The 27,916-nt window shown below is 35.7% G+C and overlaps 1 protein-coding gene across 2 annotated transcripts in view; it reads left to right on the forward strand.

Annotated features, from left to right (window-relative positions):
- The first annotated feature begins 16,055 nt into the window (after positions 1-16,055).
- Positions 16,056-27,916, forward strand: part of Crag (DENN domain-containing protein Crag) — a 219,850-nt gene continuing 207,989 nt past the window's right edge. For both annotated transcript variants that reach the window (XM_069848500.1, XM_069848499.1), the window contains exons 1-2: positions 16,056-16,268; positions 24,216-24,481. In XM_069848500.1, the coding sequence (XP_069704601.1) occupies positions 24,280-24,481 (202 nt within the window). In that variant the 5' untranslated portion in view covers positions 16,056-16,268; positions 24,216-24,279. The remainder of the gene's footprint in view (positions 16,269-24,215; positions 24,482-27,916) is intronic.

Here is a 27,916-nt window from a genome sequence, read left to right on the forward strand (position 1 = left end):
GTATAGTGCTTTTACGCTCTTATAGGATCAAAGCTGGATTATGGCTGTTTTATTTATGGCTCAGGAAATAAATCTAAATTACGTCTTTTAGATACTATCCATCACCATGGGATAATACTTTCTACAGGGACCTTCCGAACCAGTCAGATAGCGAGCCTGGATTGTGAAGCAGGAGAACCGTCTCTGTATCGGCGACGTAATGTCTTGTTGTGCTCATATGCTGTTAAGCTCCGCTCGCAGCCTGAGCACAATTCTTACGATTCTTTCCATCATTCGTCTCTTTACGGCCGATACAGTAAAAATCCACGGAGACTTCGTCCAGCAGGTGTGCGGTTTCGTGAACTGCTCTCTGAGCTGGATATACATCTACCATCAGTCCGCACACTGGAGTATACCACCACTCCACCGTTGATTATGCGATGTCCCATGTTTGATGTAAGTCTGAGCCGATGTTTTAAGAATTTTACACCAGCTTTTGTTTATAGACTTCGTTTTAGTGAATTTTTATCCCGATATCCAAACTATTCATTATTTTTACTGACGGATCCCGGATAAATGATTGTGTTGGTTGTTCCTTCATTACAAGTGGAGAGATATTTAAATACAGACTAAGCCAATATACTAGTGATTTACTGCTGAACTCTATGCTTTTTACAGAGTTTTATTGTTTTTAATTAGGCAACCTCGGGGCAGATTCCTTATCTGTTCCGACTCTTTAAGCGCCATTCAGTCCTTGCAGTCTTTTAATTGTGATGATCCGCTTGTGTTAAGAACTCAGCAGCTGTTCCACACTCTCCTTAGCTCTGATTATGAGATTGGAGTAGTGTGGATTCCTGGTCATGTAGGAATTCCAGGAAATGAGGACGCGGATGCTGCAGCCAGGGCTGGCGCACTGAATGGCACTCTGGTATATTGGCGCGAGAGGTGGCAGGACATTCGAAACTACTTGAAATATAAAATATGGTGGCAATTGCAAGGAGAATGGTCTGCACAAGAGGGAAACAAATTACGAAACACAGTCTAATATATACAGTCGCGCAACTTAAACACTTTTTTTTTGCCAACATTCACGACACTAGCGCTCAAGCGGCAGGCTAGGCACTGGTCATAGGGTCAAATCAGCCACAGTCTAATATATACAGTCGGTCAATTTCATCACTTTTTTTGCCAACATTCGCGACACTAGCGTCCAAGCGGCAGGCAAGGCACTGGTCATAGGGTTGATACAGCCAGCACGTGCTTTAAAGGGATGTGAAATGTTATAATAACGTTTTAATCATGCGTCGGAATAAAGGCAATGTGTGCAATGGCGAAAATGTAGTAACAACAAGTTTCAAACTCCGAATTTGTCGTTCTTCAGATTCGCTAAAGACCAAGAGAAAATCATAACTCAATCATAACCAATAATCTACGCTGTAGGTAGCCTACGTATTGTGTTCTATAAAACATTTATTAGTTATCAGTTACCTGTTTGTATGTCAGGAAGGACAGTTTAAATAAAAACAAAGTAAATATACCTGTTACAGTATACTATTTTTTTTTGCAGAGGTCATATTATGTGTAAATGTGTAACCATTCCGATTTTGGATAATATATCTACAGTTTTTAATGCAAGTAATTCCATAATTTTTGTATTCGTGGTTTTTTCTTTATATTTTTCAAATGTAGAATGTTATATAGCATTCAAGTAGGTATCATGGTGTTAATTTTGCAAGAATTCATGGAGTATAGTAATCATTTTGCATAATATTCACTTCTTGAGTAAATCCAGACTGTGTCGATAAATTTCTGATGTGTTGGTGTAGATTCATGTGGCAGACGTATTAAGTTCTCAAGAAATAAAAGAGCCTTTTTAAATTTAATATAAAAAGAAATCTTTTCTGTAATAATTTGCATGACTGTTATTGGTGTTGATTTTACATTCGCAGTGATTATTTCAGCCGTCCAGTGCAGAAGTGGTGTAAGTCAAAATCAGGTAATGAGGTTTAAAGTAAAAATTCTGTGAAATACAGCGCAAAGTAGCAATTAATATATCCTTCGTGCTATTCACTGACTATTAATAGTTTAAATACATTCAATATTCACTGCTACTTTGCGCTGTATTTTACAGAATGTTTACTTTAACCCCTCATGACCGATTTTTGACTTACACCACTTCTGCTCTGAAAATAAAATTAGGCTTACATTTTCTGAGTTAATTGAAGTTACAATTTTTTCCAAAAAATTGTGTTCATTTATTTGTTCTCTCCTACGCCATATTAACGGTAAGTGCATGTAAATTACGTATTATATAGGTAGGATAAGTTAAAATTAAGCATTATGTGTGAAAACTGGAAATGTAATGTAGATTAGATTAGATTAGATTAGATCTTTATTAGCCGAATAGAATTACAAGCATTCATGGCATCGTCAGTACACAAGAAAAATGACATAACATACAATATAATACAAAAATAGACTTAATTCTAAATAAATTTAACAGTTTAATATTAAGTGACATGCAAAGAAAAGAGAGAAAAAAAATTTAAAAATATATATATAGGACAAGCTTGATCTTCAGTCTCCACTGTTCTACCTAGTATCTTCTCTTGTTGCTTTCCCCTGTCTTTTCTTCAACTCTGAGTTACCTGAAACATAAATGGTCAAGGGCAGTATCAAGAAACGTTAAATTCTAAAATTTTAAATTTAGGTATTCATTTGTGCAAAATGGCATATGTGTTAATAAAATGTTCTTTACCTCTTTTTTGAATGTAAAATGCGGTAAACTTGCCATAAAAATTTAAACCATAACATCGGCACTATTTGTAACTCAAAATAATAAAGGAAATACCAGTTCTTAAGAAATGGAAAAATAATGAACTTCATATTAATGTTTAAATCCTCCCCTTTTCTTTATTTTCAAGTTTACCTCAGCGGCCGAGTTTACCCCAATTTGCGGTATGCAAAATCGTTGATTTCTCAGGAAATAGGGAGAGAAGTTTACCACGCGATGTATCCTACGAGATATGGCCTACAATTGTGAAGCTACTAATTTTAACTCTTCTCACAGGAAATACAAAGTTCCATTGATTCATAAATATATTTAGGAATGAATTGAATTAACCGACCACGCACGAACAATTATATTATTTCAAACCATGATACGTGATCAGGGCCATGATTCAGTTGTAAGGAGCAGAAAGAATTACGTCTATTCCCAGCTTCAGAAACTTGTTGATTAACTACGTGTGAAATTCTTCCAGGATTCTAAAGTTCAATTAGTAAGAACCATATACACTTATTGTATAGCATAAAAATATAAAATAAATTACGCAAAACCCGTTTTCTGATGTGTTATTATATGTCGTGTGCACACTTTTAACTTGCCTGCCGCTAGAGGGCTACTGTCGCGCCAGCTGTCAAATGTTGGCATATTTTATACGTATGAGTTGCGTGACTGTATCTATTAGACTGTGATACAGCCAGCACGTGTTTTAAAGGTATGCGAGATGTTATAATAACGTTTTAATCATGCGTCGGAATAAAGGCAATGTGTGCAATGACGAAAATTGCTGTAACAATAAGTTTAAATCTCCGAATATGTCATTCTTCAGATTCCCTAAAGACCAAGAGAAAATCATAACTCAGTCATAACCTATAATCCACGCTGTAGGTAGCTTACGTATTGTGTTCTATAAAACATTTATTAGTTATCAGTTACCTATTTGTATGTCAGGAAGGAGAGTTAAAATAAAAGCAAAGTAAATACATGTTGCAGTATATTATTGTTTTGCAGAGATCATGTGTAAATGTGTAACCATTCAGATTTTGGATAATGTATCTACAGTTTTTAATGCAAATAATACCATAATTTTTGTATTCATGTTTTTTTTATATTTTTCAAAAGTTGAATGTTATATTGCTTCAAGTAGGGATTATGGTGTTAATTTTTCAAGAATTCATGGCGTATCATAATCCTTTTGCAAAATATTCATTTCTTGAATAAATCCAGACTGTGTCGATAAATTTCTGATGTGTTGGTATGGATTCATGTGGCAGACGTATTAAGTTCTCAAGAAATAAAAGAGCATTTTTAAATTTAATATAAAAAACAATATTTTCTGTAATAATTTGCATGACTGTTATTGGTGTTGATTTTACATTCCCAGTGATTATTTGAGCCGTTCAGAGCAGAAGTGGTGTAAATCAAAATTAGGTAATGAGGTTTAAAGTAAAAATTCTGTGAAATACAGCGCAAAGTAGCAATTAATATATCCTTCGTGCTATTCACTGTCTACTAATAGTTTAAATAAATTCAATATTAACTGCTACTTTGCGCTGTATTTTACAGAATTTTTACTTTTACCCTGATTACCCATTTTTGACTTACACCACTTCTGCTCTGAAAATAAAATTAGGCCTACATTTTCTGAGTTAATTGAAGTTACAATTTTTTCAACAAAATTGTGTATTTATTTGTTCTCACCTACGTCATAATAACAGTAAGTGCATGTAAATTACGTATTATATATGTAAGGTAAGTTAAAATTAAGCTTATGTGTGAAAACTGGAAATGTAATGTAAAATACCGTAAACTTTCCATAAAAATTTAAACCATAATATCAGCACTATTTTTCGACTCAAAATAATAATAAAAAAAATGGAAAGGTAGAAAATATGACCGTGCCCGCAGGCAATATGGAAATCGGCCGACATTACGTGACGCTCTTGGAAATTATTTTAAATGTACAAATGCAGTTCTGAGATTTTTATCGAATGCAGGTTTAGATAAGGTGATTTAGTTTTTTATTTATCCGTTTTACTTATCCTCCAGACCCTTTACATCTGGAGGTTACATTTCTTGTTTTATATTTGATTTTACATTGTTGACATTTCGGACTTTATACATCCGAATATTTTATAAAATGTTGTGATTTTAAAATATGATTCACAATTTATCTCTGGCGGCCTTAATTTTATTGTTTTATTTGTTAGTTTTGAATACCACCTAGAGTGGTAGAATTGCTCACTTTTATGATTCTGCAGAAACCACCTTATATATACTGCATTTGTGTGCCTCGTTTTATCGTGACAACGCTTTTTAGTTCTTTTAGCACTCTGATTATTACATTATCTATGTCTTTGTAATATTAAGAATTTTAGATAAGGGCGCAAATAGCCAGAGTAGCTGACGCGCCCTTCATAAACCTTACTACTACTACTACTACTACTACTACTACTACTACTACTACTACTACTACTACTACTACTACTACTACTACTACTACTACTACACAAGACTGGCTGGCTTGCTGTCCACCGACTATAACAACAACTGCTGCTCAAGTTCACTCGCGTGTCGTATTTATAACTAAGCCATAGTTTCTGGAGAGTACGATGCTGGAAATTTCTGCGGATGTCCAGAAGATGGCACCTCCCGAATTCTCTGGATTTCTTCCCTCTCTGCCGCGGTCGCCGTTTCTCTTCTCCTCTCTACGCCACAGCACATGCCCCAGGAAGCAGATGCACGCACAACGGACATGCAATTTGTCTGTATTTTAATACTACAATTGAGTACTGAATTACTATATTTATCTACTACTTAAGAGATGAATTAACACAATTGTACGTACACTGATTTCATAGGAGTGGTATGATAAAAGTTTTGTCTAAAATTAAGGAAAGTAGATGTGCTAAATTGAAATCACAATATAAATTCTTTTTTATTTAACCTCAAAATAGCTTCCATTCTAAACTTGAAATGTTGACGCGAACAGATTATGTTAACATGTAAAATTCTCTTCACATTAAAATAACAGTTTTGTAATTGCAAATTAAGATTTCAGGTATAATCCCTGTAAAGTTGATTTGAATAATTTCGAGGGAAAAATTGTTCCGGAGCCGGGTATCGAACCCGGGACCTTTGGTTTAACGTACCAACGCTCTACCACTGAGCTACTCGGGAACTCTAACCGACACCGATCCAATTTTTCCCTCTATATCCACAGACCTCAAAGTGGGCTGACAACCGTCAAGCAACCAACTTCGAGTGCACACTAACTCCGTGTGACTTAAATTGTGGTTTTTCTGTTAACGAACAGTGACGTGTATTATGCAAATCAAGATTTCAGGTATAACTCCCTGTACAGTTGATTTGAATAATTTCGAAGGAAAAATTGTTCCGGAGCCGGGTATCGAACCCGGGACCTTTGGTTTAACGTACCAACGCTCTACCACTGAGCTACTCGGGAACTCTAACCGACACCGATCCAATTTTTCCCTCTATATCCACAGACCTCAAAGTGGGCTGACAACCGTCAAGCAACCAACTTCAAGTGCACACTTTAATCAACTTTACAGGGAGTTATACCTGAAATCTTGATTTGCATAATACACGTCACTGTTCGTTAACAGAAAACCACAATTTAAGTCACACGGAGTTAGTGTGCACTCGAAGTTGGTTGCTTGACGGTTGTCAGCCCACTTTGAGGTCTGTGGATATAGAGGGAAAAATTGGATCGGTGTCGGTTAGAGTTCCCGAGTAGCTCAGTGGTAGAGCGTTGGTACGTTAAACCAAAGGTCCCGGGTTCGATACCCGGCTCCGGAACAATTTTTCCCTCGAAATTATTCAAATCAACTTTACAAGGAGTTATACCTGAAATCTTGATTTGCATAATACACGTCACTGTTCGTTAACAGAAAAACCACAATTTAAGTCACACGGAGTTAGTGTGCACTCGAAGTTGGTTGCTTGACGGTTGTCAGCCCACTTTGAGGTCTGTGGATGTAGAGGGAAAAATTGGATCGGTGTCGGTTAGAGTTCCCGAGTAGCTCAGTGGTAGAGCGTTGGTACGTTAAACCAAAGGTCCCGGGTTCGATACCCGGCTCCGGAACATTTTTTCCCTCGAAATTATTCAGTTTTGTAATTATTTCTGTAACATATTATGCAACAAGAAGTAAACGGAACTTATGGACACATTACACTAAATAAAGCTTAGCAATGATAAGCTATAAAGTTTTAATATAATATTTCATTGAGCTTCATACACTGAAATAGAAAACCCGAACAAACATTACGGCCTGGTCTAGATCGAAAAAAATATTTCGCATTTTTGTAAAAGCTGTGTAAACTGTGAAAAGTTCGTTATCGGTTGTAATAAATGTAAATGGCTAAAATACAAGAATTTGAATAATAATATGGTACAAAGAGACGTTTGTAATACTATAAATTGTAAGAAAAATAGGTTAGAGTTATCCTTCTTCCGAAAGATCCAGGAAAGTGAGCTTATAGAATATGATATATATTTTATGAAAATAATATATAAACATTATGTATTTCATATTTCAATAGTGGAAGGAAGGTGTTAATTTTTTCAAAAGAAGACGATATCGAAAGTACAATACATTTTATGGTCTGCTAGGGAAAGAGTCTGTGATGAGATGATAGTAGCGATCCTGGTGGTGAGCAACTATCTATGGATGCATATTTCAACTGTCTATATTTGCATATTTAGTAAGTATTAAGCTTCGTGACTGTATATATTACACTGTGGTCCAATGGTATTGAGATGCTTTTGTCTCCTCTATGTCTTCTGTGCTCGTTGCTGGTCACTCTATAGACCATAGTAACGAGGAATGCGCACAAATGTGCAGATTGTATAGTTGTTGCGCGGTTATTCATTGCTGTAGTCTTTCAGAGAACTTGTCCTGCTGGGACATATAGTGAAATGATATCGGCTACAATGTTTCTAGCACAGTTTGCACACACACTGTTCTGTTGGCTCGTGGAATCCTTGGTTCGTGCGTAGCTTGTGGTGGAATCCGTGAACTGCTGTCTTGTCAGGGCGTTGCGTAGATCGCAGTCTGGTCCTGTCCAATTTTTATCTACCATGGCATCCGTTGCGAAAAATTCCTGCGAGATCTCTTCTCTTTACGTTCGAGTAGAAGTTCATCCGCTCGTTTTGAAGATGGCAGCAGCAGTTGTGTTCGAACATCCTCGTTGAAGAAGGTTTTCCGGGCAAGCTCGTAAGGTAGTCGTAATAGTGTATATATTGATATTTCTAGAGTTGTCTTTAGAAATCTGGCTTTAACTGCTTGCAGGTTTTCCAGGGCTTTTTTTTTTTTTTTTTTTTTGGATAGATATGGCCAAATTAGATGTATACCGTATGTGAGAATCTGAGTATTTTTGCTCTAAAAAGAGTCATTGCAGTATCCAGCGACAGTTTCTGTAGCTGTCTTATCTCGTAAATAGCTTTCTTTGCTGCTATTGCCCTTTCCTTTACGTGTATGTTGAAGCATGTTCTGGAAAGTTACCCCAAGGTATTTGAAGCTGTTCACAATCTGTAATTTTTCTCCTTTGAGTATGATGGATTCACTTCCTGCTATTTTCCCTCCCTTTCTGAACACCATCTGCACGGTCTTTGTTTCGTTGACTTCCAGGCTGTTGTGTGCCCATTCACTCAGGGTGTCCCGTGCCGCCTGTAGTTTGTTTTTATCTGTTGATGCTAGTATCATGTCGTCGGCGTACATGTACAGTGAGGCTTGCTTGTCTTGCAGTGCTTTGGCGATATCAGATGTGAGTATGTTGAACAGGAGAGGACTGAGGGGATCCCCTTGTAGAACACCGTTCGTCTGAGTTATTTCTCTTGCTGTTGTTATCGAGTCACTTATATAAACTTTATTTTCTGTCAGAATGTTTCTGATTAGAATCGTACTGGGGTCGTCATTTCCTGTGAATTCTTCGAGTTTCCTTAAGAGGATTTTCCTGTCGATAGAATCGAACGCCTTCTTATAATCTACAACACAGCGTATAGTTTTCCTTTTGGTATCCTAATGGCACTTGTTATGTCGTCTATAAGGTTTCCGATTGCGTGTAAAGTCGACCTGCCTTTGCGGAAGCCGAGTTGCTGGTCGATTTGTTCGGTCAGTCTTTCCGTTAGTATCTTTGTGAAGACCTTTTTTTATGTTTAATATTGGTCGACCAGCAAACTTGCTATACAGACCACTGTTAAATGATGGAATATCACATGCAGAATATAATGCTTAGGTTGGCTCTAAAGGCTCCTCTAATTAATTTAAATTAATTAATTAAACATTTTTGTGAATTATGTGAACAAAAATATGATGATTTTCTGTGTTAAATTTATAAAGAGTCGTCAGTATCACTAAGAAGGATGTCTTGAGGGAATTTCCTTTTAAGTCGGGATGGCTGACAAGATCTTGCTCCAATGTTATATATCATCTCCAGGAACACCAGGAAGTTTGTTGAAGAAAGATTTTGACATTGAATGGATGTACTGTTCTAGTGGAAGAATTCCCAATTCTTGATGCAATTGTTGATTTCTTACAAACCAGGGGGCATTTGTTGCAGTACGCAGGAACTTGTTCTGGAGAAATTGTAGGCGATGCATGTGTGTCTTATTTGCTGTCCCCCACACTGGCGCTGCATAAGTTAAAAGAGTCGTACAAGCGAGGTGTAGAGTAGCATTGAACAGTCCAATCCAATTTGTGAACGTCTATTAACCAAAGGGTATAATTTTCGAATTCTAGGAGAGGTTAGTGTAACAATGCGAGTTATATGGGCATTCCATGTAAGTTTCGTGTCTAATAGTATTCCCAAATATTTGATAGCTTCTTGGCTAGAGAGCCATGTAACTTGTTCATTTAGAAGAATCAAAGGAGGTGGATTATGAATAGGCCTTAAAGAGAAGATTTTAGCTTCTGTCTTGGTAATGTTGAGTAGTAATCTCCAGTCAGAGAACCATTTAGACAGCTCCTGTAAGGATGTCTGAAGAGTGCTGATTGCAGTATTTAGGTTACTATGAGAATAAAAGAGAACTGTATCATCAGCATACATAGCTATGTGTGACGTTGTAAACATGGAATGTCATATGTGAAGATATTGAAGAGAAGTGGTGACAGCATAGATCCCTGTGGCACTCCGGCTAAAACTGGACGAAGCGTTGATTTAATGCCATCTATACGTACTGAGAACTGACGCTCAGATAAAAAAAACTTTTCACGATGCGTGTGAGATAGTCAGGAAAACCAATTCTATATAATTTTAGCATTAGACCATCATGCCAAACAGTATCAAATGCTTGGGCAATATCCAGAAACACAGTGGCAGTATACTGTTTTTATTCAATGCCTTTTATAATGGATTCAGTGACTCTTTGCAGTTGGTGTGTTGTAGAATGTTTTGGACAAAAGCCAAACTGAAAATCTGGTATTATCTTGTTTTGGAACGTAAATTTACAAATGCGATGATGAATAACCTTCTCAGACAATTTCGATAGCGTGGGCAGTAAGCTAATAGGTCGGTAACTTGATGGCAAGTGCTTAGGTTTGTTAGGCTTATGAAAAACAATGATTTCAGCAAGCTTCCAGGCTCGAGGAAAGTACCCAATTAAAAGGGCAGCATTGAAAATTATCGTCAAGTAAGTAAGAGCTTTGATGGTGAGCTTCATTAGTACAATGTTGGGTATAAGATCATGGCCTGGAGATTTTTTATTTGGAAGCCTTTAAATGAAGTGAGACAATTCTTGTGGAGTAGTATAGGAAATTTTCTCTTCCACAGTCGGTTTATTAATATTTTCTATAAGTTCCTTTTCTAATTCAGAGGTAATCTGTTCATTTTTATTCTCGTTTGGGGTGAATACATGTTGATAATAAGATGCAAGCAAGTTACATTTCGACTCTGTGTCTGTGGCTATTTGAGAGTCTAACTGAAGTGTCGGGATGACTGTTGGCTCGCGTAGAATACGCTTTGTAGCGTACCAAGGAGTATTATCAGCGTCAGATAGAGATGATAAGTAAGACTGATATGACTGCAGGCGATGTTGTTCAAGATTTGTCTTGACTAATCGTATGAGATGATTCAGCTTCTTCCGCTGCCATGGTTGCCTCTCTCGTTGCCATTGTCTACGAATACGATGTTTTTCCTCAATTAATTGGAGTATGGAAGATGGTAAGTAGTAGCGCGTTAATGGCCGCTTGGAGCACATTGTAGAATAATTTGCACATGAGCATATTGTGTCCGTAAAATGTTGAACATCATTGTCAATATCTGTTGCTGTTAGTGGATTATATTCTGTGACTAACATTGAGTCTAGAGTCAACTGAAATTTATCCCAATCAACAAAACCATTAATAAGGCGTTGCACTTTAGGTGTTTCATTAGGAGACAATTGGAAAGTAATCAACACTGGACAATGACCTGAATCAAGTGCTGTTAATGATGCAATATAAGTTGGTAAATGCATATTCTTTTGAATTCCGATGTCAAGAATATCGGGAAGATTGGCGGGATTATATGGATAGTGTGTTGGTTCAGTTGGTGCGAGAATATGGAGACCAAGGTTGTTAATGCAATTGTAAAGACGAAGTCCATTTGGGTTCGTTACTCTGCATCCCCATGATGTGTGTTTACAGTTTAGATCGCCCACAAGAATTGTTGAACCGACTGAGGGAAATAAAAGAGCAAGGTATGCAGTATTTAGCAGATATTTTGGGGGCTTATAAGCACAAAATAAAACAAAATCATGGTTATTTTGACACTTAATTTTGATTCAGACTGTTTCTATATCAGACGTATAAGGAAGAAGAACTTGATGTTATGTAATATTTCGCTTAATTAAAATGGCAACACCACCAGATGCAGTTGAAGCATTCCTATCATATCTATATATTTTATATCCTGGAACAGTGAAGACTTCGTTTGGAAGAAGGTGAGTTTCTGTGATGCAGGCTATCATAATATTATGTGTTGACAAAAAGGCAATCAGAGAAGATCGTTTCATTCTAATACCATCAGGATTCCAATTGATTATAGTGAGTTGATGAATAGAAATTTTATTATTTGCTGCCATTCTGGAAGTAAGACGACAGAGAAGAGATAAAATAATCTTTAATTTCTGACAAGAATGGAGTCAATAAAGTGATAATGTGCGGAATAACCTTAGAGAGTAGATCGGTTAAGAGAGATGAAGTGGAAGATTCTGGAGCAGGTTGACTTATAGGGCGACGGTGACTCTGCTCAAAGGATCCTTTCACTGCATTTGCATACGTCTTAGATCGAGAATTTGCTTGAAATTTTGACGTAGATGGTTGAGACATTAAAGGATTTACTTGATGTTGAGAATCTTCTGTGCGTTGAAGTAACGGTTGCGAAGATTCTGGAACATAAGTCCGTTTTTCTTGTCTTAACTGAACACCACGTGAGAGTTTTTCCTTCAATTGTAAATAGTGTTCACAGCCTCTGTAGTTAGCTGGATGTTGTTGTTGACAGTTCACGCACTTAGGCGGTATTGTTTTAGGATTTGGGCATTGAGAGAAATGATGAGCCTCTAGACATCGTACGCAGCGTGGTTCGAGTTGGCAGTAGTTCTTAGTATGACCAAAATTTTGGCACCTTGTACACTGAGGAATCTCTTTGGATTGGCGTCTAATTTCGACTTTAACTACACTGTAAAATAGGCGACTGAGATTTAGTATTGATTTACCTTGGCCATTGTTATCTAGTTCTATTGCACAAAGTGGAGTGGGCTGTTTGTTCTTTCCTAGGAGTCTCGTTACTTTATGAACTGGGTAGTTAAGTTCTTCAAGGGCGACTTTTATCTCTTGATCACTGAGAGAGTAGGGTACATTTCGAATAACAGCAGAAAATTTCTTTTCAGAGGGATTTTTATTAGTATAATATTGCTGACGAATTGAGTCAAAGTAAGTAGTAAGTGATCGAAAATCATGGGATGTTGATGCGTATACTTTTATGACTGAACCTTTCAACTCTGTATGAAATTCTGATTGTACATAATTCTGTAGGCTTTGTAATAAGAGCTGATAGTTCTCAATGTTCTTTAAGCAGATAGGTGGAATTTTTTCCTTTTGAAGTGTAGAAGCAGCAGAAGGTTCCTCCATGCTGTCTTCCGTAGCTAAAGGCTGAAATCTGTTTTGAGTTGGAATGTTGGTGTAACACGTCATATTCTGTGCTATTTCTGTATTTGAGCTTGTGCACGGCCGCTTATTAATTTGCATATTAGTTGGGGTTGCATTCAGATTAGGTACTGAAGAGGCATTCTTGTTCGCAGTATTTAAGATAGTAACATTTTTACTTCCAAGAGGAGTCAATTTAACATGCTTAGCAGAAAGAGTTTTCAGTGATTTTTTAGGTAGCTGCATAAATATTGTTTTTGTTATCTTCTTTTGTTTGTAACTAGGCACCAAGGAAATGTTTACAGAACCTGTGTCATTTCCACAATTATTAATATTTATATCGCTACTCACAGTTTCCATTCGATCAACCATAGTATGATAATCATGTTCAAATGTGCTAGGATCTAAACCAGAAGAACCGGATTCATTTCCAGAAGAACCACTAATTTGAACTGTGTCCATGCTTGAAGAAAGTTTTTCACGCACTCGCACCAATGAATAATAATGTTAATTTGAAAACTAATTAAACCATTATTTTAAGTAATTAAACAAAACTATAACAAAATAAACAGCAATTAACACTAATATTGACTCTTCAGGTTGAAATAATCACAGTTAAATCCTGTGAAGACCTTGAAGATGGTGTTCTCTAGGGCAATGCCTCGATATGAGTTGACGCTATCTGTGGGTCCTTTTTTAGATTATATTAGATTACAACAGCTTTATTTGCGATGTCTTGCACTGGTCGGGGATGTCTCCCATTTCTAGGCATTTGTTGAAGATTTTTGACCATAGATTCGTCATAAAAATGCTGGTGTCCCGTATGTGCTCACTGAATATGTTGTCAGGGCCGGCGGCCTTGCGTTTCTTTAAGGTCGTTGTCGTTTTTGTTACTTCCTCTTCTGAGATTCTAATATACTCTTTGCTTGACTTGTTTAAGGCTCTTGTTAGGGGTGAAATTCGTGCAGTTTTGTTGAGGATGCTTTCGAAGTGTTCTTCCCATTTCTCCATTGGTATCGTATTCAGCATCTTCGTTTTCTTTTGCTTCAATGCTATGAGGGGTCCGCCTTTGCATCTTCGGCTTCTTTTCTTCCTTCTCTTTCTAAGTATTCATTTTTTTCTCCTTGATCATATTCTTGTATTCCTTTCGAACCTTGGAATATTTTTTCATGTGTTCAGACGTTTGACTTGTTTTCGTGTCTTGAAGATGTTCTAGCACCCTCTTACGGTTCTGGTAGCAGTCGTGGTCGAACCATATTTTCCCCTACTTGATGTGTGCTAGCACGGTTGCTTCTTTGATGGTGTTTGTTAATATTTCTACTGCCTCGTTTATGTTGCCATCTTGTATTAGCGTTTCGGCCTTTTCCATCCTTTCGGTAGAAAGTTTTTGCGGGTCTATTTTTCTCGAGTTGGTGGTCATTTGCTCTTCTTTCCTGTTGTATCCCCTATCTTCATTGAAGCGGAACTCCGTGGTAATGGGAAGCAAAGACGTTTTATAGTTGTTTAACCATGGGAAGGTGTTTTATGACGTAACGCCCAGGTTGCGGGCTCACGTTACGCGCCGAAGTTGCGAAGTACCTTTCACTGTCCAGATAGGAACGCAGCGCGGTTACGATGTTCTGTTGCAAGTCTGGACGCGGCTTTAGACGTGTAGAGATTTTACACGTAGCTTTGTGATTTAAATTATTTAAAACTTTTCTTGCCACTTCACGTCTTTGATTGTAAAATTGATACAGGGTTAGTTCATACTCATATTTTTTCATTCGCTGTCTCTTAGATTTCTTTTGTGGATTGGATGTTGCTTTATAATTACATTTACTCTTAATTTTACTTACTTTACAAGCTTGATAATGCTTCACAGCTGAATGTTGGGGTCCTGGCAATTCAGTCATTTGCTGTGTGAAAAAATGCCTAACATTTTCCATTAGAGCTTCAGAATCTTCACTCGTTCCTACAGATTGGATGTGGCATAGCTTTCGTTCCCACTCTTTCATTGGATGAAAACTTATACGATCATTCTGTGTATTTTCTGGATTAGATATTTCATCTTCACTCTGTTGGAAAACTTGAACAGGATCCTGGTTGTTAACTACCACAGAATTTCGATTTGTTGTTTCGAGGGGGTTTTGGAAACTCTGTTGCTATGTAGCTGAGGTGTCAGTAATGTTTTTGTTGGGTGAAATATCGCTTGCGTTATTAAAATCTGATTAATGAGAAGATGCCATGGTATATCTATGTGCCAATTTTTTTTCTTCTCCCTTCTGGATGGGCTTTACCCATATATATATATATATATATATATATATATTTATTTCTGCATTGGATTTACATATTTTTTTGCAAATTAGACAACGTGCTGTTCCTTCATTTGTGCTATGTTGTGACATTTTATAAAGTAATTATATATCAAACACTATTATTTCACTATTGTGATTGACACATTTCAACATTTAAATTTATGAAAGACATACTTCGATAATACCCGTAGATATGTACAAAAATTCATAGACTATAAATTATTTGTTCAGAACTAAAAGTTTCGTAAGTTATTTATAATTATGTCCTTAGCAACCATGTATCAAATCCACAAAATATATATAAAAGTAAATTTCTTCTGAAGGAATGAAAGATAACTGTCACTAACATTCACCTATATAAAAAAAACTGTCTTCAATATTATCACTTCGAACAGTAAATACTTTATCATATCACCAAGAAAGATGTTATACACTTATAACTCCATCAAAACAATGCCATTCAGTTTCACAGCCTTCTATAGCTTCAACAACAATCACCGTAGCCAACATCGGAGCCAGCACCGTACCCACCACGGCACCCAGCTTGCTAGGCAGCAAGGAAACACGCAAGAAAACATGAGAACAACACTATTTATTTTATATTTTATTAAATAATTATATGAAGCAAAATCGAACGGACCTCTCTAATGATGGCTTTCGGAATTCCCTGACATATTCCCAGTTTCCCGACCTTGTCTATCTCTTAGAACGTAGGCAATGGTTTTGCACGAAGGCTGTATGTAGAGTGAATGACGAGTCTTGAACGAGTGAATCAAGTTGCCTTGCCCACCTTGCAAGGTCTCACATATGGAGCGAGCTGAGAGCTCTGGAGAGCTCGAATCATTCTTTCGAGTCGAGTCTCTCATGAGCGGCCAACTCTAGTTCAGACGAAATATGGCTGAAGTGACAAGGTTGAATAGTGAAATGATGCGTATATATATTGTTTTGCACCTGTATTGTGTTCGAATGTTTTGAATGTGTTCAAGTCTAATTGAGAGCTCGTATAGTTCGTAAGAAATATTTATGAAGTAATGATGTCCTTGAAACATCATAAGAGAAGTATGTATATATTGTACTTAATTTAAAAGAATTTCGAGGATGGCCGTGTATGTGGTAATTTATAACTTTGTGTGACCTTAGCTTTAATTAAAATAAGTCTACCTAAAATGTTCTCAGTGTGGATTGTATGCAGATAAAGTTGTTTTTCTTTTTCTTTTTTTGCTGGGTAAATATCAGTGTTCTGGTTGCCTTTTGTGAGTCAATTTCCTCATTCTAACCTGTCACATTTGATTTAACACGTTTAAAATCCTTTAAGTGTATTAGATATTTATCACATTATTGTATATGTTTCAGATGTTGATTTTCACCTGCTTTGACACACCATACTTTTTATTATCAAAGTAGTAAATGCATTATAAATTGTAGATTCAAGTTAGGCTATGTAGTGTTCATAATTAGCTTACAAATTTATCTACAGGCGAATCATGGTCGCTTTAATCAAATGAACAACAGCACGGATATTCTTTGTTTTATATTCTTATACATTTATTTCGATGCTTCGGCCTACTCGACTATGATAAGTAATCCAACACGTTTCTCTAAGTTAACCACTGGGATGTTATTTCATTTCATTTCGGGTATTGCATTCCATATATCTTACATCAGTATTAGAACTTTGAGATGTGGAACGAATCAGAAGTTCTACAAAAATGTACAATACATACGAAGCAGATTAATCCATGTTAATTACATCAGTTGAGTGAAAGGTATGAATATGCAGATATTTGGTTAATTTTGTTTCGAACGTTTTCTTGTTGGCTTTTAAAATCTTTAGGCAATGTATTTTAAAATTGTAGTCCTAATACATGAAGACTGGTACTGAACACCATTTTTATAACTGCGGAGACTAACGGAGGGTAGATGGAGATACTTCTTTGTGTCTTGTATTAAAATTATTGAATGTTTTGACTGAGTATCATTAGGGAACGAACGTAGGCTTACTTACATGATAAGTTCATTATTAATACATTTTGGAACATCTTTTTACATGATTTCTTTTATATAACTTACACCAATCATCATTGCTTTTTTTTTTTTTTGGTAAAACGAAGATTCCAGTATGTTTAGTTTCAGATAAGTTGTCACAGAATATTAATCCATGATATCGGTGCTTTTCTTCTGGAGAAAAAGATGGTGGAACTCTGTAGAGAATATATTATACGGACAGGGAGATGATTACTGTCCAGTGCACGGGAATTTTGTCGTTTCTAATCTTCTTTTCGTCCAACTTTAAGACCTTAATGGTCTATGCGGAGTTCAAAGAAAAATTATGTTAAAAATATTATTATTAACACATTTCTCGGTTCCATGATGACATGCAACAAAAGATGCTAGAACGCTGTTCTTTTGTGTTTTGCGAAAAAAAAGCACTGCATAATATGTCATAAATATGTTATAGAACGAAAGTATACAAGGTATGCCATTTCAAGGGTATTTATATCCATGTGGTAATTAGTCTATGTACATCTGCTGACAGTACGTTTTCCGACAAAATTTACTCAGAACGCCTTGATTTCACATGGTGAATACATACAAATGACAAAAAGGAGAGGAAAACTCTGTTGTTCAGTTTACAAAGAACCACTCAGGTCTGCCACATATTCCTTGGAGAATACAAATTCCCAACAGCACAGAAGAAATAGTGCAGTTGATCTCTGTGATAAAGGAAAGTCCCTTTTAAATATAAATTCGACATTTATTTACTTCAAAGGTACAACATTACCTATCCTCTCATCTAATCCATTTCAACCTCGTTAGAGTCCTTGGTCTCCTGTCACTTAACTCTCCCCTCATCTAACCTTGCCACATTCCTTGGCTTCACGTCACTTATGCCTAGGCTGCGTAGCTATGCATCTGACTGCTTTGCGTAATGTTGGTAGCACAACAGTTGACGAATCCTTGGCACTAATTCTGAAGTCTGACTAGGTATTTAATGGCAAAGAGATCTCACTCCCTGAGCTATTGTTCTTTGAATGACATCTTTTTTTTTTTTTCGAATTTCACATCAGTGTTACAAATTATTTATAACATTAATAACAAATTACACACAGCTAATTACCACGTGCACCATGTAACACATTGGGTCATAAGAATAAAATTGAGTAGGTATATAATATATAGCCTACTAGATTTTTTTTAGTAAATACTCTTGTTAGTAAGAGTTCATTTTTGATTACATACTCATAACTTAGAAGCATAATAGAATATACTCAAGTGTCCATCTCTTACAAAATATATACTCATATTTGGTAAGAATAAAAGTTATATATTCTCATTTTTATAAGTTCTTTCTCATGTTATTTTCACTATGGTTTGTAGCAGACTCAGTTCTGAGTAGGTATTTGTTGATTTGTGTTCAGTTTAAAGTTAACTTAAGTCTGAAAAAATTTCAGAATTTATGAACGATATAGTGCCTCATGGAAAAATGTAGAAAAATACGTGAATATGTGGATTCAATAACTTCAAAAGCCTTTAATGCTTCACAAAAGTGATTGTAAATTAGTTACACATAATTGTTCTTTATAAAAAAAACATGACATATAAAAATGTGAATGACTATATTAAATTATAAGGATAGATTGTATTGTTATTATTTAAAATTAACAATTACAGTTTATTTCATAAAATATGAATTGCAAGATACGTATAAATAACTGCTTCATAATAGAAAATACTATTAATATACTTACCGTACCTGGAATTCTAGACATTGATTGTAATCTTCATCCATCATCTCGTTAATGACTGTTCGCAGTATTATTTTCTTGTTTCCTACTTAATTAACGTCATTTTTCTGATTCACTCTCCCTTTCATGATATTTATTTATTTATTTATTTATTTATCCATTATCAAAATTCACAAAAAACCAAAACACAAACCACTACAGCATGCTGATAGCATGTGAAACTCTATAAAAAGTTTATCATCATGGTGCGATGTGATTAAAGAGAATATATGAGTACGCCTATATAGTAACTTTTAAACGATCAAAAATGCTGTTGAGATGAGTATATATTCGTGTCAGGTAGAATGTTTTTATTCTTACGAAAATGGTTATGTTATAGTGGTTACGAGTATGTAGTCACAGAAAGTGCTCATACTCATAAGTACGAGGCGCGTTCAGAAAGGAAGTTTCCCTCACAGATAGCAGGCCATGCACTGTAAGAGGCTAGTGCACGTGCGTGACAGAGTAATGATGTGGCAGTGGTGTGCACCTGATGACACTGCTTGATTCCTCACAATATAGCGGATGAAGATGGGAGCTCTAATTCCAATCTTGGGAGTGCTTCCATACAGGGGCAGCTGCATTTCCTGTAAGGTTAGAGCCCAGTTTAGGTGTGTGTGTTTTAATCGAAAATTAGGGGCTAGAAAATATTGAGAATAGGACGCATGTTTATGTGACATTTTTTCGATTAATACGCACTCACCTGGGCTCTAACCTTAGTGGAAATGCTGCTGCCCCTGTATGGAAGTGCGCCCCCAACCTCCACCAATTGCGAGGTTCGTTCTGTGAAAAAGTTTTTCAATGCACAGAACATGGCACCAATCGAAATTCATTGTCAGTATTGTCAACTGTATGGCCAGACAATATGAGCAAGCAGATGATGCATCACTGGTGCAGACAGTTTTCAGAAGTTCAGCATTTCCCGCACTATATTGCACGAAATTGTCACGAAGCACATGTTGTTTAAGAAAGTGTGTGCGAGGTAAGTGCTGAAGCAACCGACACCTGAACACAAAACAAAGTGCATGGGATCAGCATTGACATTCCTGGAGTGGTACCACAATGACAGCGACTAGTTTCTGGACGGATCGCCACAAGTGATGAAACTTGGATTGCACACTTTATCCCAGAAACTAAATGCCAGACAATACATTGGGATCGATCACAGTGGATCTCCAAACCAGGACCAAATTCAAGCAGACTTTGTCAACACTGAAAGTGTTGTGCATGGTCTTCTGGGAGAAAAAGGGCATTCTGCTCGAGTTCTTGGCCAGAGGTGAGACGGTGAACGCTGAACGTTACTGTGCAATACTGCAGAATTTGCGAAGAGCCATTCAAAACAAGTGGCATGGTATGGTCAGTGCAGGTGTTGTCATCCTGCACGATAACACTTGGCTCACAACAGCTCTTGTGCATCAGTTCCACTGGGAGGTGTTTGGCCATCCACCCTACAGCCCGGATCTTGCCCCCAGCGATTTGCATCTTTTCTTGACCTCAGAATAGTCTTGTTCAGTCAGCATCATGCATATCACAGTGATGCAGAGTTGCAGGCAGCTGTTACACACTGGTTCCTATCCCAGGTGGGAGACTTCTATGACGCAGGGTTACAAAAGTTGATCCACGGTATGACAAGTGTCTCAGTTCTGGTGTGTTTATGTGGAAAAATAGTGAAACACTTACTGTATCTGCTACAATAAAGTTTTTCCATGGAATTGTGTTTTCTTTCTGTTGATGACCCAGGGAAACTTACTTTCTGGACTCCCCTCGTACAAACTTTGAGAAAGTACCTAAGTTTTAATCTTACTACCCATTATAATACTGTATTACATGTATTTATAAAGCAATAAAATTGTTTGAGATAATTACATTTGTATCATCTGCAAATGAGATTACTTGGCATAAATTATTTATGGTTGACTAAATCATTAATATAAACTAGAAATAGAAATAGACCTAAAATTGATCCCCCAAGGAAGTCTGTGTTTAATATTTATAAATCCTGAGTAAGTTTGTGACTTTTGGTATATTTATTTCAATTTTTTTTGTTTTAATAACTAAGATGTAAATCAACCTGAGGTCTCATCCTTAATAGGTACCACAAAACTTTAGTCTTTTACCAATATAATGTGATCTACACGTCAAATGCTTTAGCTAAATCACAAAATACCCCTCCAATATGTAATTTCGTATTTAAGAATTCAGTAAGGCCTACTTCATCCACCAACCTAAAAGCAACATTCTCTGTTGATTTTTGTTTTCTAAATACAAACTGCTCTAAAACTAATATATTATTGGATTCCAAATAATGATATAATCTAGTATATTATATAACTTTCTCAAATACTTTTGAAAATGTTAATAGTGATATGGAGTCGGCCTGGATAGCACAGTCAGTATAGTGCTGGCCTTCTGTGATCGTGGTTGTGAGTTCGATCCCAGCTCAGGTCGATGGCATTTAAGTGTGCTTAAATGTAGTGACAGGCTCATGTCAGTATGTCAGTAGATTTACTGACATGTAAAAGAACTCCTGTGGGACAAAATTCCGGCACACAGGCGATGCTGATACAACCTCGGCAATTGCAAGCGTCGTTAAGTGAACCATAATTTTTTAAAATAATGATATGGATCTATAATTGACAATTAATTTATCTTCCATTTGTTTATTGGGTATTTGAGTCTTTCTAGGAAAATACCTCATTGCATTGACAAATTGAACAAGTAGCTTAACCCATTCATCTTGTTTGACAAGCTGTGGTTGGGTGAGATTCATCACATCAAAATATCTTAGTCATCATCCTTTTCATGTATTGAGCCTAGTAGCCCATTACGCTCTCTTGCCAACGTTTTAATGGTCTGCCCAAGGATCTCTTGCCCATAGGACGATAATTCAACATTTGATGTGGAATTCTAGAGATGTCTTAATCAATAAATACATAGCTGCTGATAAATTCTGCATTAAAAATCTTGTGTAGTTATGTTTTTTTTACAGCATGCTGCAAACTGGACATTAAATCCGAGCACAGGGAATTTAAATACAATTCCATTGGGTTAAAGGAGAGGAATTATTTCAGAACAGGCTTTTGGAACTTTATTTGATATTTCATTATATCCAGAGGAATTTTTTGTTTTTAGATGTTTCATCACATGCATAATTTCTACTGCAGTAGTAGGTATATATTTGAGACCTGGAAATTCATTTTTAAGTACATCTCTTAAATAATCCATTGCAGCATCATTTGCACAATCTTGAATGTTTAAGTTATCAATATTTCTAGAAGTCGTTAAAAGAATTTGCAATAGATCTTGGATCCTCTAGTTTATAATAATTGATTTTAATACAACAAATATTTTCATTCTTTTAATATTGACAAGATTCATTGTTAATAATAGCCCATATACCCTAGGCCTAGTTTTAATTTTATCTGTATTTTGTACTTTTCTATTCATATGTATTCTTTTTGTCTCTTTTAAAACTTTTGATAACATTTTACATTAGTTCTAGTGGTTAAGATAAGAATATTAGGATCACTACTGTCTTAGTCATTAAATATAGATTCATTTTTGTAATAGAAGAGATTTTAATTCCCTGAGTGATCCACATGTTTTTACTTTCGGATTTTTTCAGAACTTTGAGTGGAAAACATTCATTGAAATAATTCGTAAATGTAGTTAAAATATATAACATTTATTATTAATATCAGTGGTACCTGTAGTATAGGCTATAGCCCTACATTTTTCCCAATATTCATTTTGCAGACATGAATTTAAGTGATTTAACGAATGTTGGTTAGTTCAAAGTGGCTGTGTAAAATTTTGAAGTAATTTTTATATGAGCATTTCTCAAGATACTTTTTAAGAGTTCTTCAGAAATAATTACGTACCTACTTTCTTGTTTAAAATAGCTATTGCTTGACACTTTTAAATTTCAAGTGTTCCGTATATTCAGTATATAGTAAAAAGCTAGTTCGAACAATTAAAATATGTCTTAGTGAAATGTACAGCAGAGACCATATAGATCAGTTTATGTTGGATGTTTTTCTGAGATGCACTATGACCTTTACTTTTTAACTTCGCTCTAGAATATGCCATTAGGAAAGTTCAGGATAACAGAAGGTTTGGAATTGAACAGATTACATCAGCTTTTTGTCTACGTGGATGATGTGAATATGTTAGGAAAATATCCAGAAACAATTAGGGAAAGCATGGAAATTTTACTTGAAGCAAGTAAAGGGATAGGTTTGGACGTAAATCCTGAAAAACAAAGTATATGATTACATCTCGTGACGAGAATAGTGTATGAAATGGAAATATAAAAATAGGAAATTTATCCTTTGAAGAGGTGAAAAAATTCAAATATCATGGAGCAACAGTAACAAATATAAATGACACTCAGAAGGAAATTAAATGCAGAATAAATATGGGAAATGCTTTTTATTATATAATTGAAAAGCTTTTGTCATCTAGTCTGCTGTAAAAAATCTGAAAGTTGGAATATATAAAACAGTTATATTACCGGTTAATTAAGGGTGTTTGGGAATAAGATTCTTAGGAAAATATGTGGGGCTAAGAAGAATGAAATTACAGGAGAAAGGAGAAAGTTACACAACGCAGAACTGCACGCATTGTATTCTTCACCTGACATAATTAGGAACATTAAATCCAGACATTTGAGATGGGCAGAGCATGTAGCACGTATGGGCAAATCCAGAAATGCATGTAGAGTTAGTTGGGAGGCCAGAGGGAAAAAGACCTTTGGGGAGGCCGAAACGTAGATGGGAGGATAATATTAAATTAATATTGAGGGAGGTGGGATATGATGATAGAGACTGAATTAATCTTGCACAGGATAGAGACCGATGGTGGGTTATGTGAGAATGGCAGTGAACCTCCGGGTTCCTTAAAAGCCTTTTGTAAGTAAGTAAAAAGCACGTTTTTATGTAGCTACTTATTATGAAAATTTCGTTAATTAGCCCAATTTAAAAAAATAAGAACGCATCAAAGTAACTTTATTGTAATATGACACTATTACTACTATTTTGAATACTTGCTTCATATGACACATTCGAAGAGTTCACATCTTTCCATACTAACTTGTTTTGTTCAATAGCTGGCAAGCTCTCTTCACTTCAGTCCAGCTGCCCAGTTTTCTGCCTATGTAATAATAATTATGTAAATAGGTGTGAAGATTGATGGTTAATGTATTTCTCTTTTTTTTTTTCAGTGAAGTTACAATAGAAGCAAGAGGTTATATTTAAAAATGAAGTTGCACACAATTTCCTGCAATCATGGATGAACGTCGTGTGGGAGATTATTTTGTTGTAGCCGGTCTGCCTGATCAGCCTGAACCTCTTGGAGACTTCTCACGGGATGGAACTCATCTCAAGACAACTCACAACCAAGCACCCATCACTGATATAGCAGTGATATTTCCTGGCATGGGGGAAGACATTCCCCTAGGTTATTACCTGATAGAAACTACACCTACAGGTAGGGAGTTTAGACCAGAATTGTTTATCTTTGATTTAATAATTATTAAATGGTAAAATTTTCTAACGAGTTCTTAAGAGAATATCTCTCTCTCCTTCCATCTTCCTTCCTCTCCCCTCCTCCTTGCATGCAGTTTTGTATTTATCCAATCGTTTAATAATTACCTATATCTGAACGCTTCTTCAAAGCTTGAAGTGAACTGAGTAACATGGAACAGAATGGCCAGCACTTTAGGACAGGGCTGGCTCACAGCGGCATTGCAACTTGTTCCACATTCATCATGGCATGATGTCACTATGGGACAGCCCCCAACTGTACTCCATGCAGCATCCATTTAACATTTGAAAATTCGTACTTGGAATTAGTATATAGTGGACATTTTAATATCAGTTTGGACAAATATGTTTCAGAGTTATTTGATTCGAAGTATATATTAGAAATGATTCAGTAGTAATTTAAATAATTGTTTATTCAAGATGGAATGCACTCAGTATATATTGATAATTGAATCCAATATACCTGTTGCGAATGTTTAAAATCCTTTGTATTATGTTGTTAGAAAATACACAAACTATTAGGGAAAAAATGGGAATTTTACTTGAAGCAAGTAAAGAGATAGATTTGGAGGTAAATCCCGAAAAGACAAAGTATATGATCATGTCTCGTGACCACAATATTGTACGAAATGGAAATATGTTGTCTAGTGCCTTACATTTGGCAATGAAGCCATTAGCAGCGAAATGGAAATATAAAAATTGGAAATTTGTCCTTTGAAGAGGTGGAAAAATTCAGATATCTTGGAGCAACAGTAACAAATATAAATGACACTCGAGAGGAAATTAAACGCAGAATAAATATGGGAAATGCCTGTTATTATTCGGTTGAGAAGCTTTTGTCATCCAGTCTGCACTCAAAAAATCTGAAAGTGAGAATTTATAAAACAGTTATATTACCGGTTCTTCTGTATGATTGTGAAACTTGGACTCTCACTTTGAGAGAGGAACAGAGGTTAAGGGTGTTTGAGAATAAGGTTCTTAGGAAAATATTTTGGGCTAAGAGGAATGAAGTTACAGGAAAATGGAGAAAGTTACACAATGCAGAACTGCACACATTGTTTTTTTTTTTTCACCTGACATAATTAGCAATATTAAATCCAGACGTTTGAGATGGGAAGGGCATGTAGCACGTATGGGCGAATCCAGAAATGCATATTGAGTGTTAGTTGAGAGACCGGAGGGAAAAAGACCAATGGGAGGCTGAGACGTAGATGGGAGGTTAATATTAAAATGGATTTGAAGGAAGTGGGATATGATGATAGAGATAGGATTGATCTTGCACAGGATAGGGACTGATGGCGGGCTTATGTGAGGGTGGCAATGAACCTCCAGGTTTCTTGAAGGCCATAAGTAACTATTATATTGTCTTTTTATAAAAAAATATCAAACCACTTCAGTATTGTACGAAATGAAACACCTTATAAAAAGCTTCGTACATGCTTCAAATTAATTTTTTTGTCAAAGAAAATAAAATACTACATTTTGGAGAGAATGATTGGAATAGAATAACACACACTGTAAAGACTGGTTCACAATAAACTGGGAACGAGAACCAGAATGAAAACGAGAAGCAGAGGACGTGAATATGAAAAGTTTTGATTCACAATAAACCGAGAACGTAGACGACTATGCATATCGATATGCATGTCAATAACGATATGTAAAGTCGATATTATGCATTCTGATGTTATTTGTGTATAATTGACCAATGGCGTTCTCTCATGAGTACAAGGCAGCCAACATAAACACATGTTAACAACATCGCAATTTCAACTGAAACATTTCATTAGGTACGTTACTATAAATATGCCCATGCATCTTTATTATCACAACCTATTTTAAGTCTACCATAACGTAAAATAATTAGAGAAGAAACATTTGTAATAGAACAAAAATGAACACAAAGCAGTTACTGAATTGAAGCATGATAGTGTGTAATACAACCAATACAGTAATAAAATATGATTCGCTTCCAATCGGTGTTCAAAGAGCAGCTATTGAAAGCCACGTATTCTCCTTCATTTTCTCATCTTTATACGAGGCGCGCCGCTTATCGTAAACTTGAGGATTTTCCTCAACACTCAATATTAGAATCTCATCAAATAAAACTTGCTCCATGATGCGCAGCACAGAACAAAATAATGCATAGGTTATGTCACGGTGTTCTTGCTACAAAATATACGACGACAAAATAGTTTTTAGATGGCAATAGAATGAATCTAGTGGGCTGTGATCGGAAACGTGAACGCCGAAGTTGAAACTTGGCCAACTCTCCGTTCCCGATCCCGGGCTCCGGCAAGCTTTTCGTTAATTGTGAATGCTCACATTTAAATGTACACATTTTAACAATTTTACCTTTTTCGTTTTCGTTCCGATTCTCGTTTCCGGTTTATTGTGAACTAGCCTTAACTCATAAATTTCTACATATAAAATATTATACCATAGTTTAAATATTATGTAAATTAAAATCGAGTGTAATTTGCCTGTTTTTCCATAAGACAAGAAAAATACATAATTGCTATACAGAAAATTACTAGACTAACAACTAGGGCTATATCTGTTGTAAGAAAAAGCTATTATAGTTATGAGTAGAGCCTGGACGTTTAGGCATTTATATCAGTTAAAATAGGCAGGCAAAAAAAGGCAATAAAAACGTAAAAAAAGCCACAATAAATTAAAAAAAAGGCATTATAAATTTTAAAAGGGCATACAATATTATAACAATAAATTTAAATTATATCAATATAACTCACATTTTTACTTCGTAGTTGATACACTCTGACTTATAAAATAATTTTTTTTCGTGATTAACTGTCTTTTCACAAACTGTTCATAACAAAACTGTTCCATCAGTTGAAAATACATGGACACCAAATTCACTAACGTAAACATGAAGTTTACTTTTCAATGGTTTACTGAATTTAGCTAACCGATGTTATACCTTTTATCACCCGACAATAACTGACTGTTCCTCACTCAGATTTCTTTCTCATACAATAATAAACATGTGTAGCAAAAAATTGTAACAGTAAGATTTGAAAATACGAAAGCAAACAATTGTAAATGCTATGTGACAACTTCTATGAGAACGGGCTTAATATTTAAAATTATGAAGCTGAATGTTGGTATTGCCCTAGATCATGATATGGGGTATTGTTGAATACATGACATATTTTTGTCGATCATTATTCATATTACACCAATAGTATTAGAGCACGATTATTAGCAGATTAAGCACCAAAATAAATTACTTTTATTTACTATTGTTACTAAAGTGTGTCATTGTTTCATATATTCAAATTTCATACACATTACATTACAATTAATTAGAAAATTGCAAATAAACAAAAAAATATTGCTTTAAAATGACAAAAAAAGG

Source organism: Periplaneta americana, chromosome 15, assembly GCF_040183065.1.
Source record: "Periplaneta americana isolate PAMFEO1 chromosome 15, P.americana_PAMFEO1_priV1, whole genome shotgun sequence".
Taxonomy (NCBI): Eukaryota; Metazoa; Arthropoda; class Insecta; order Blattodea; family Blattidae; genus Periplaneta; species Periplaneta americana.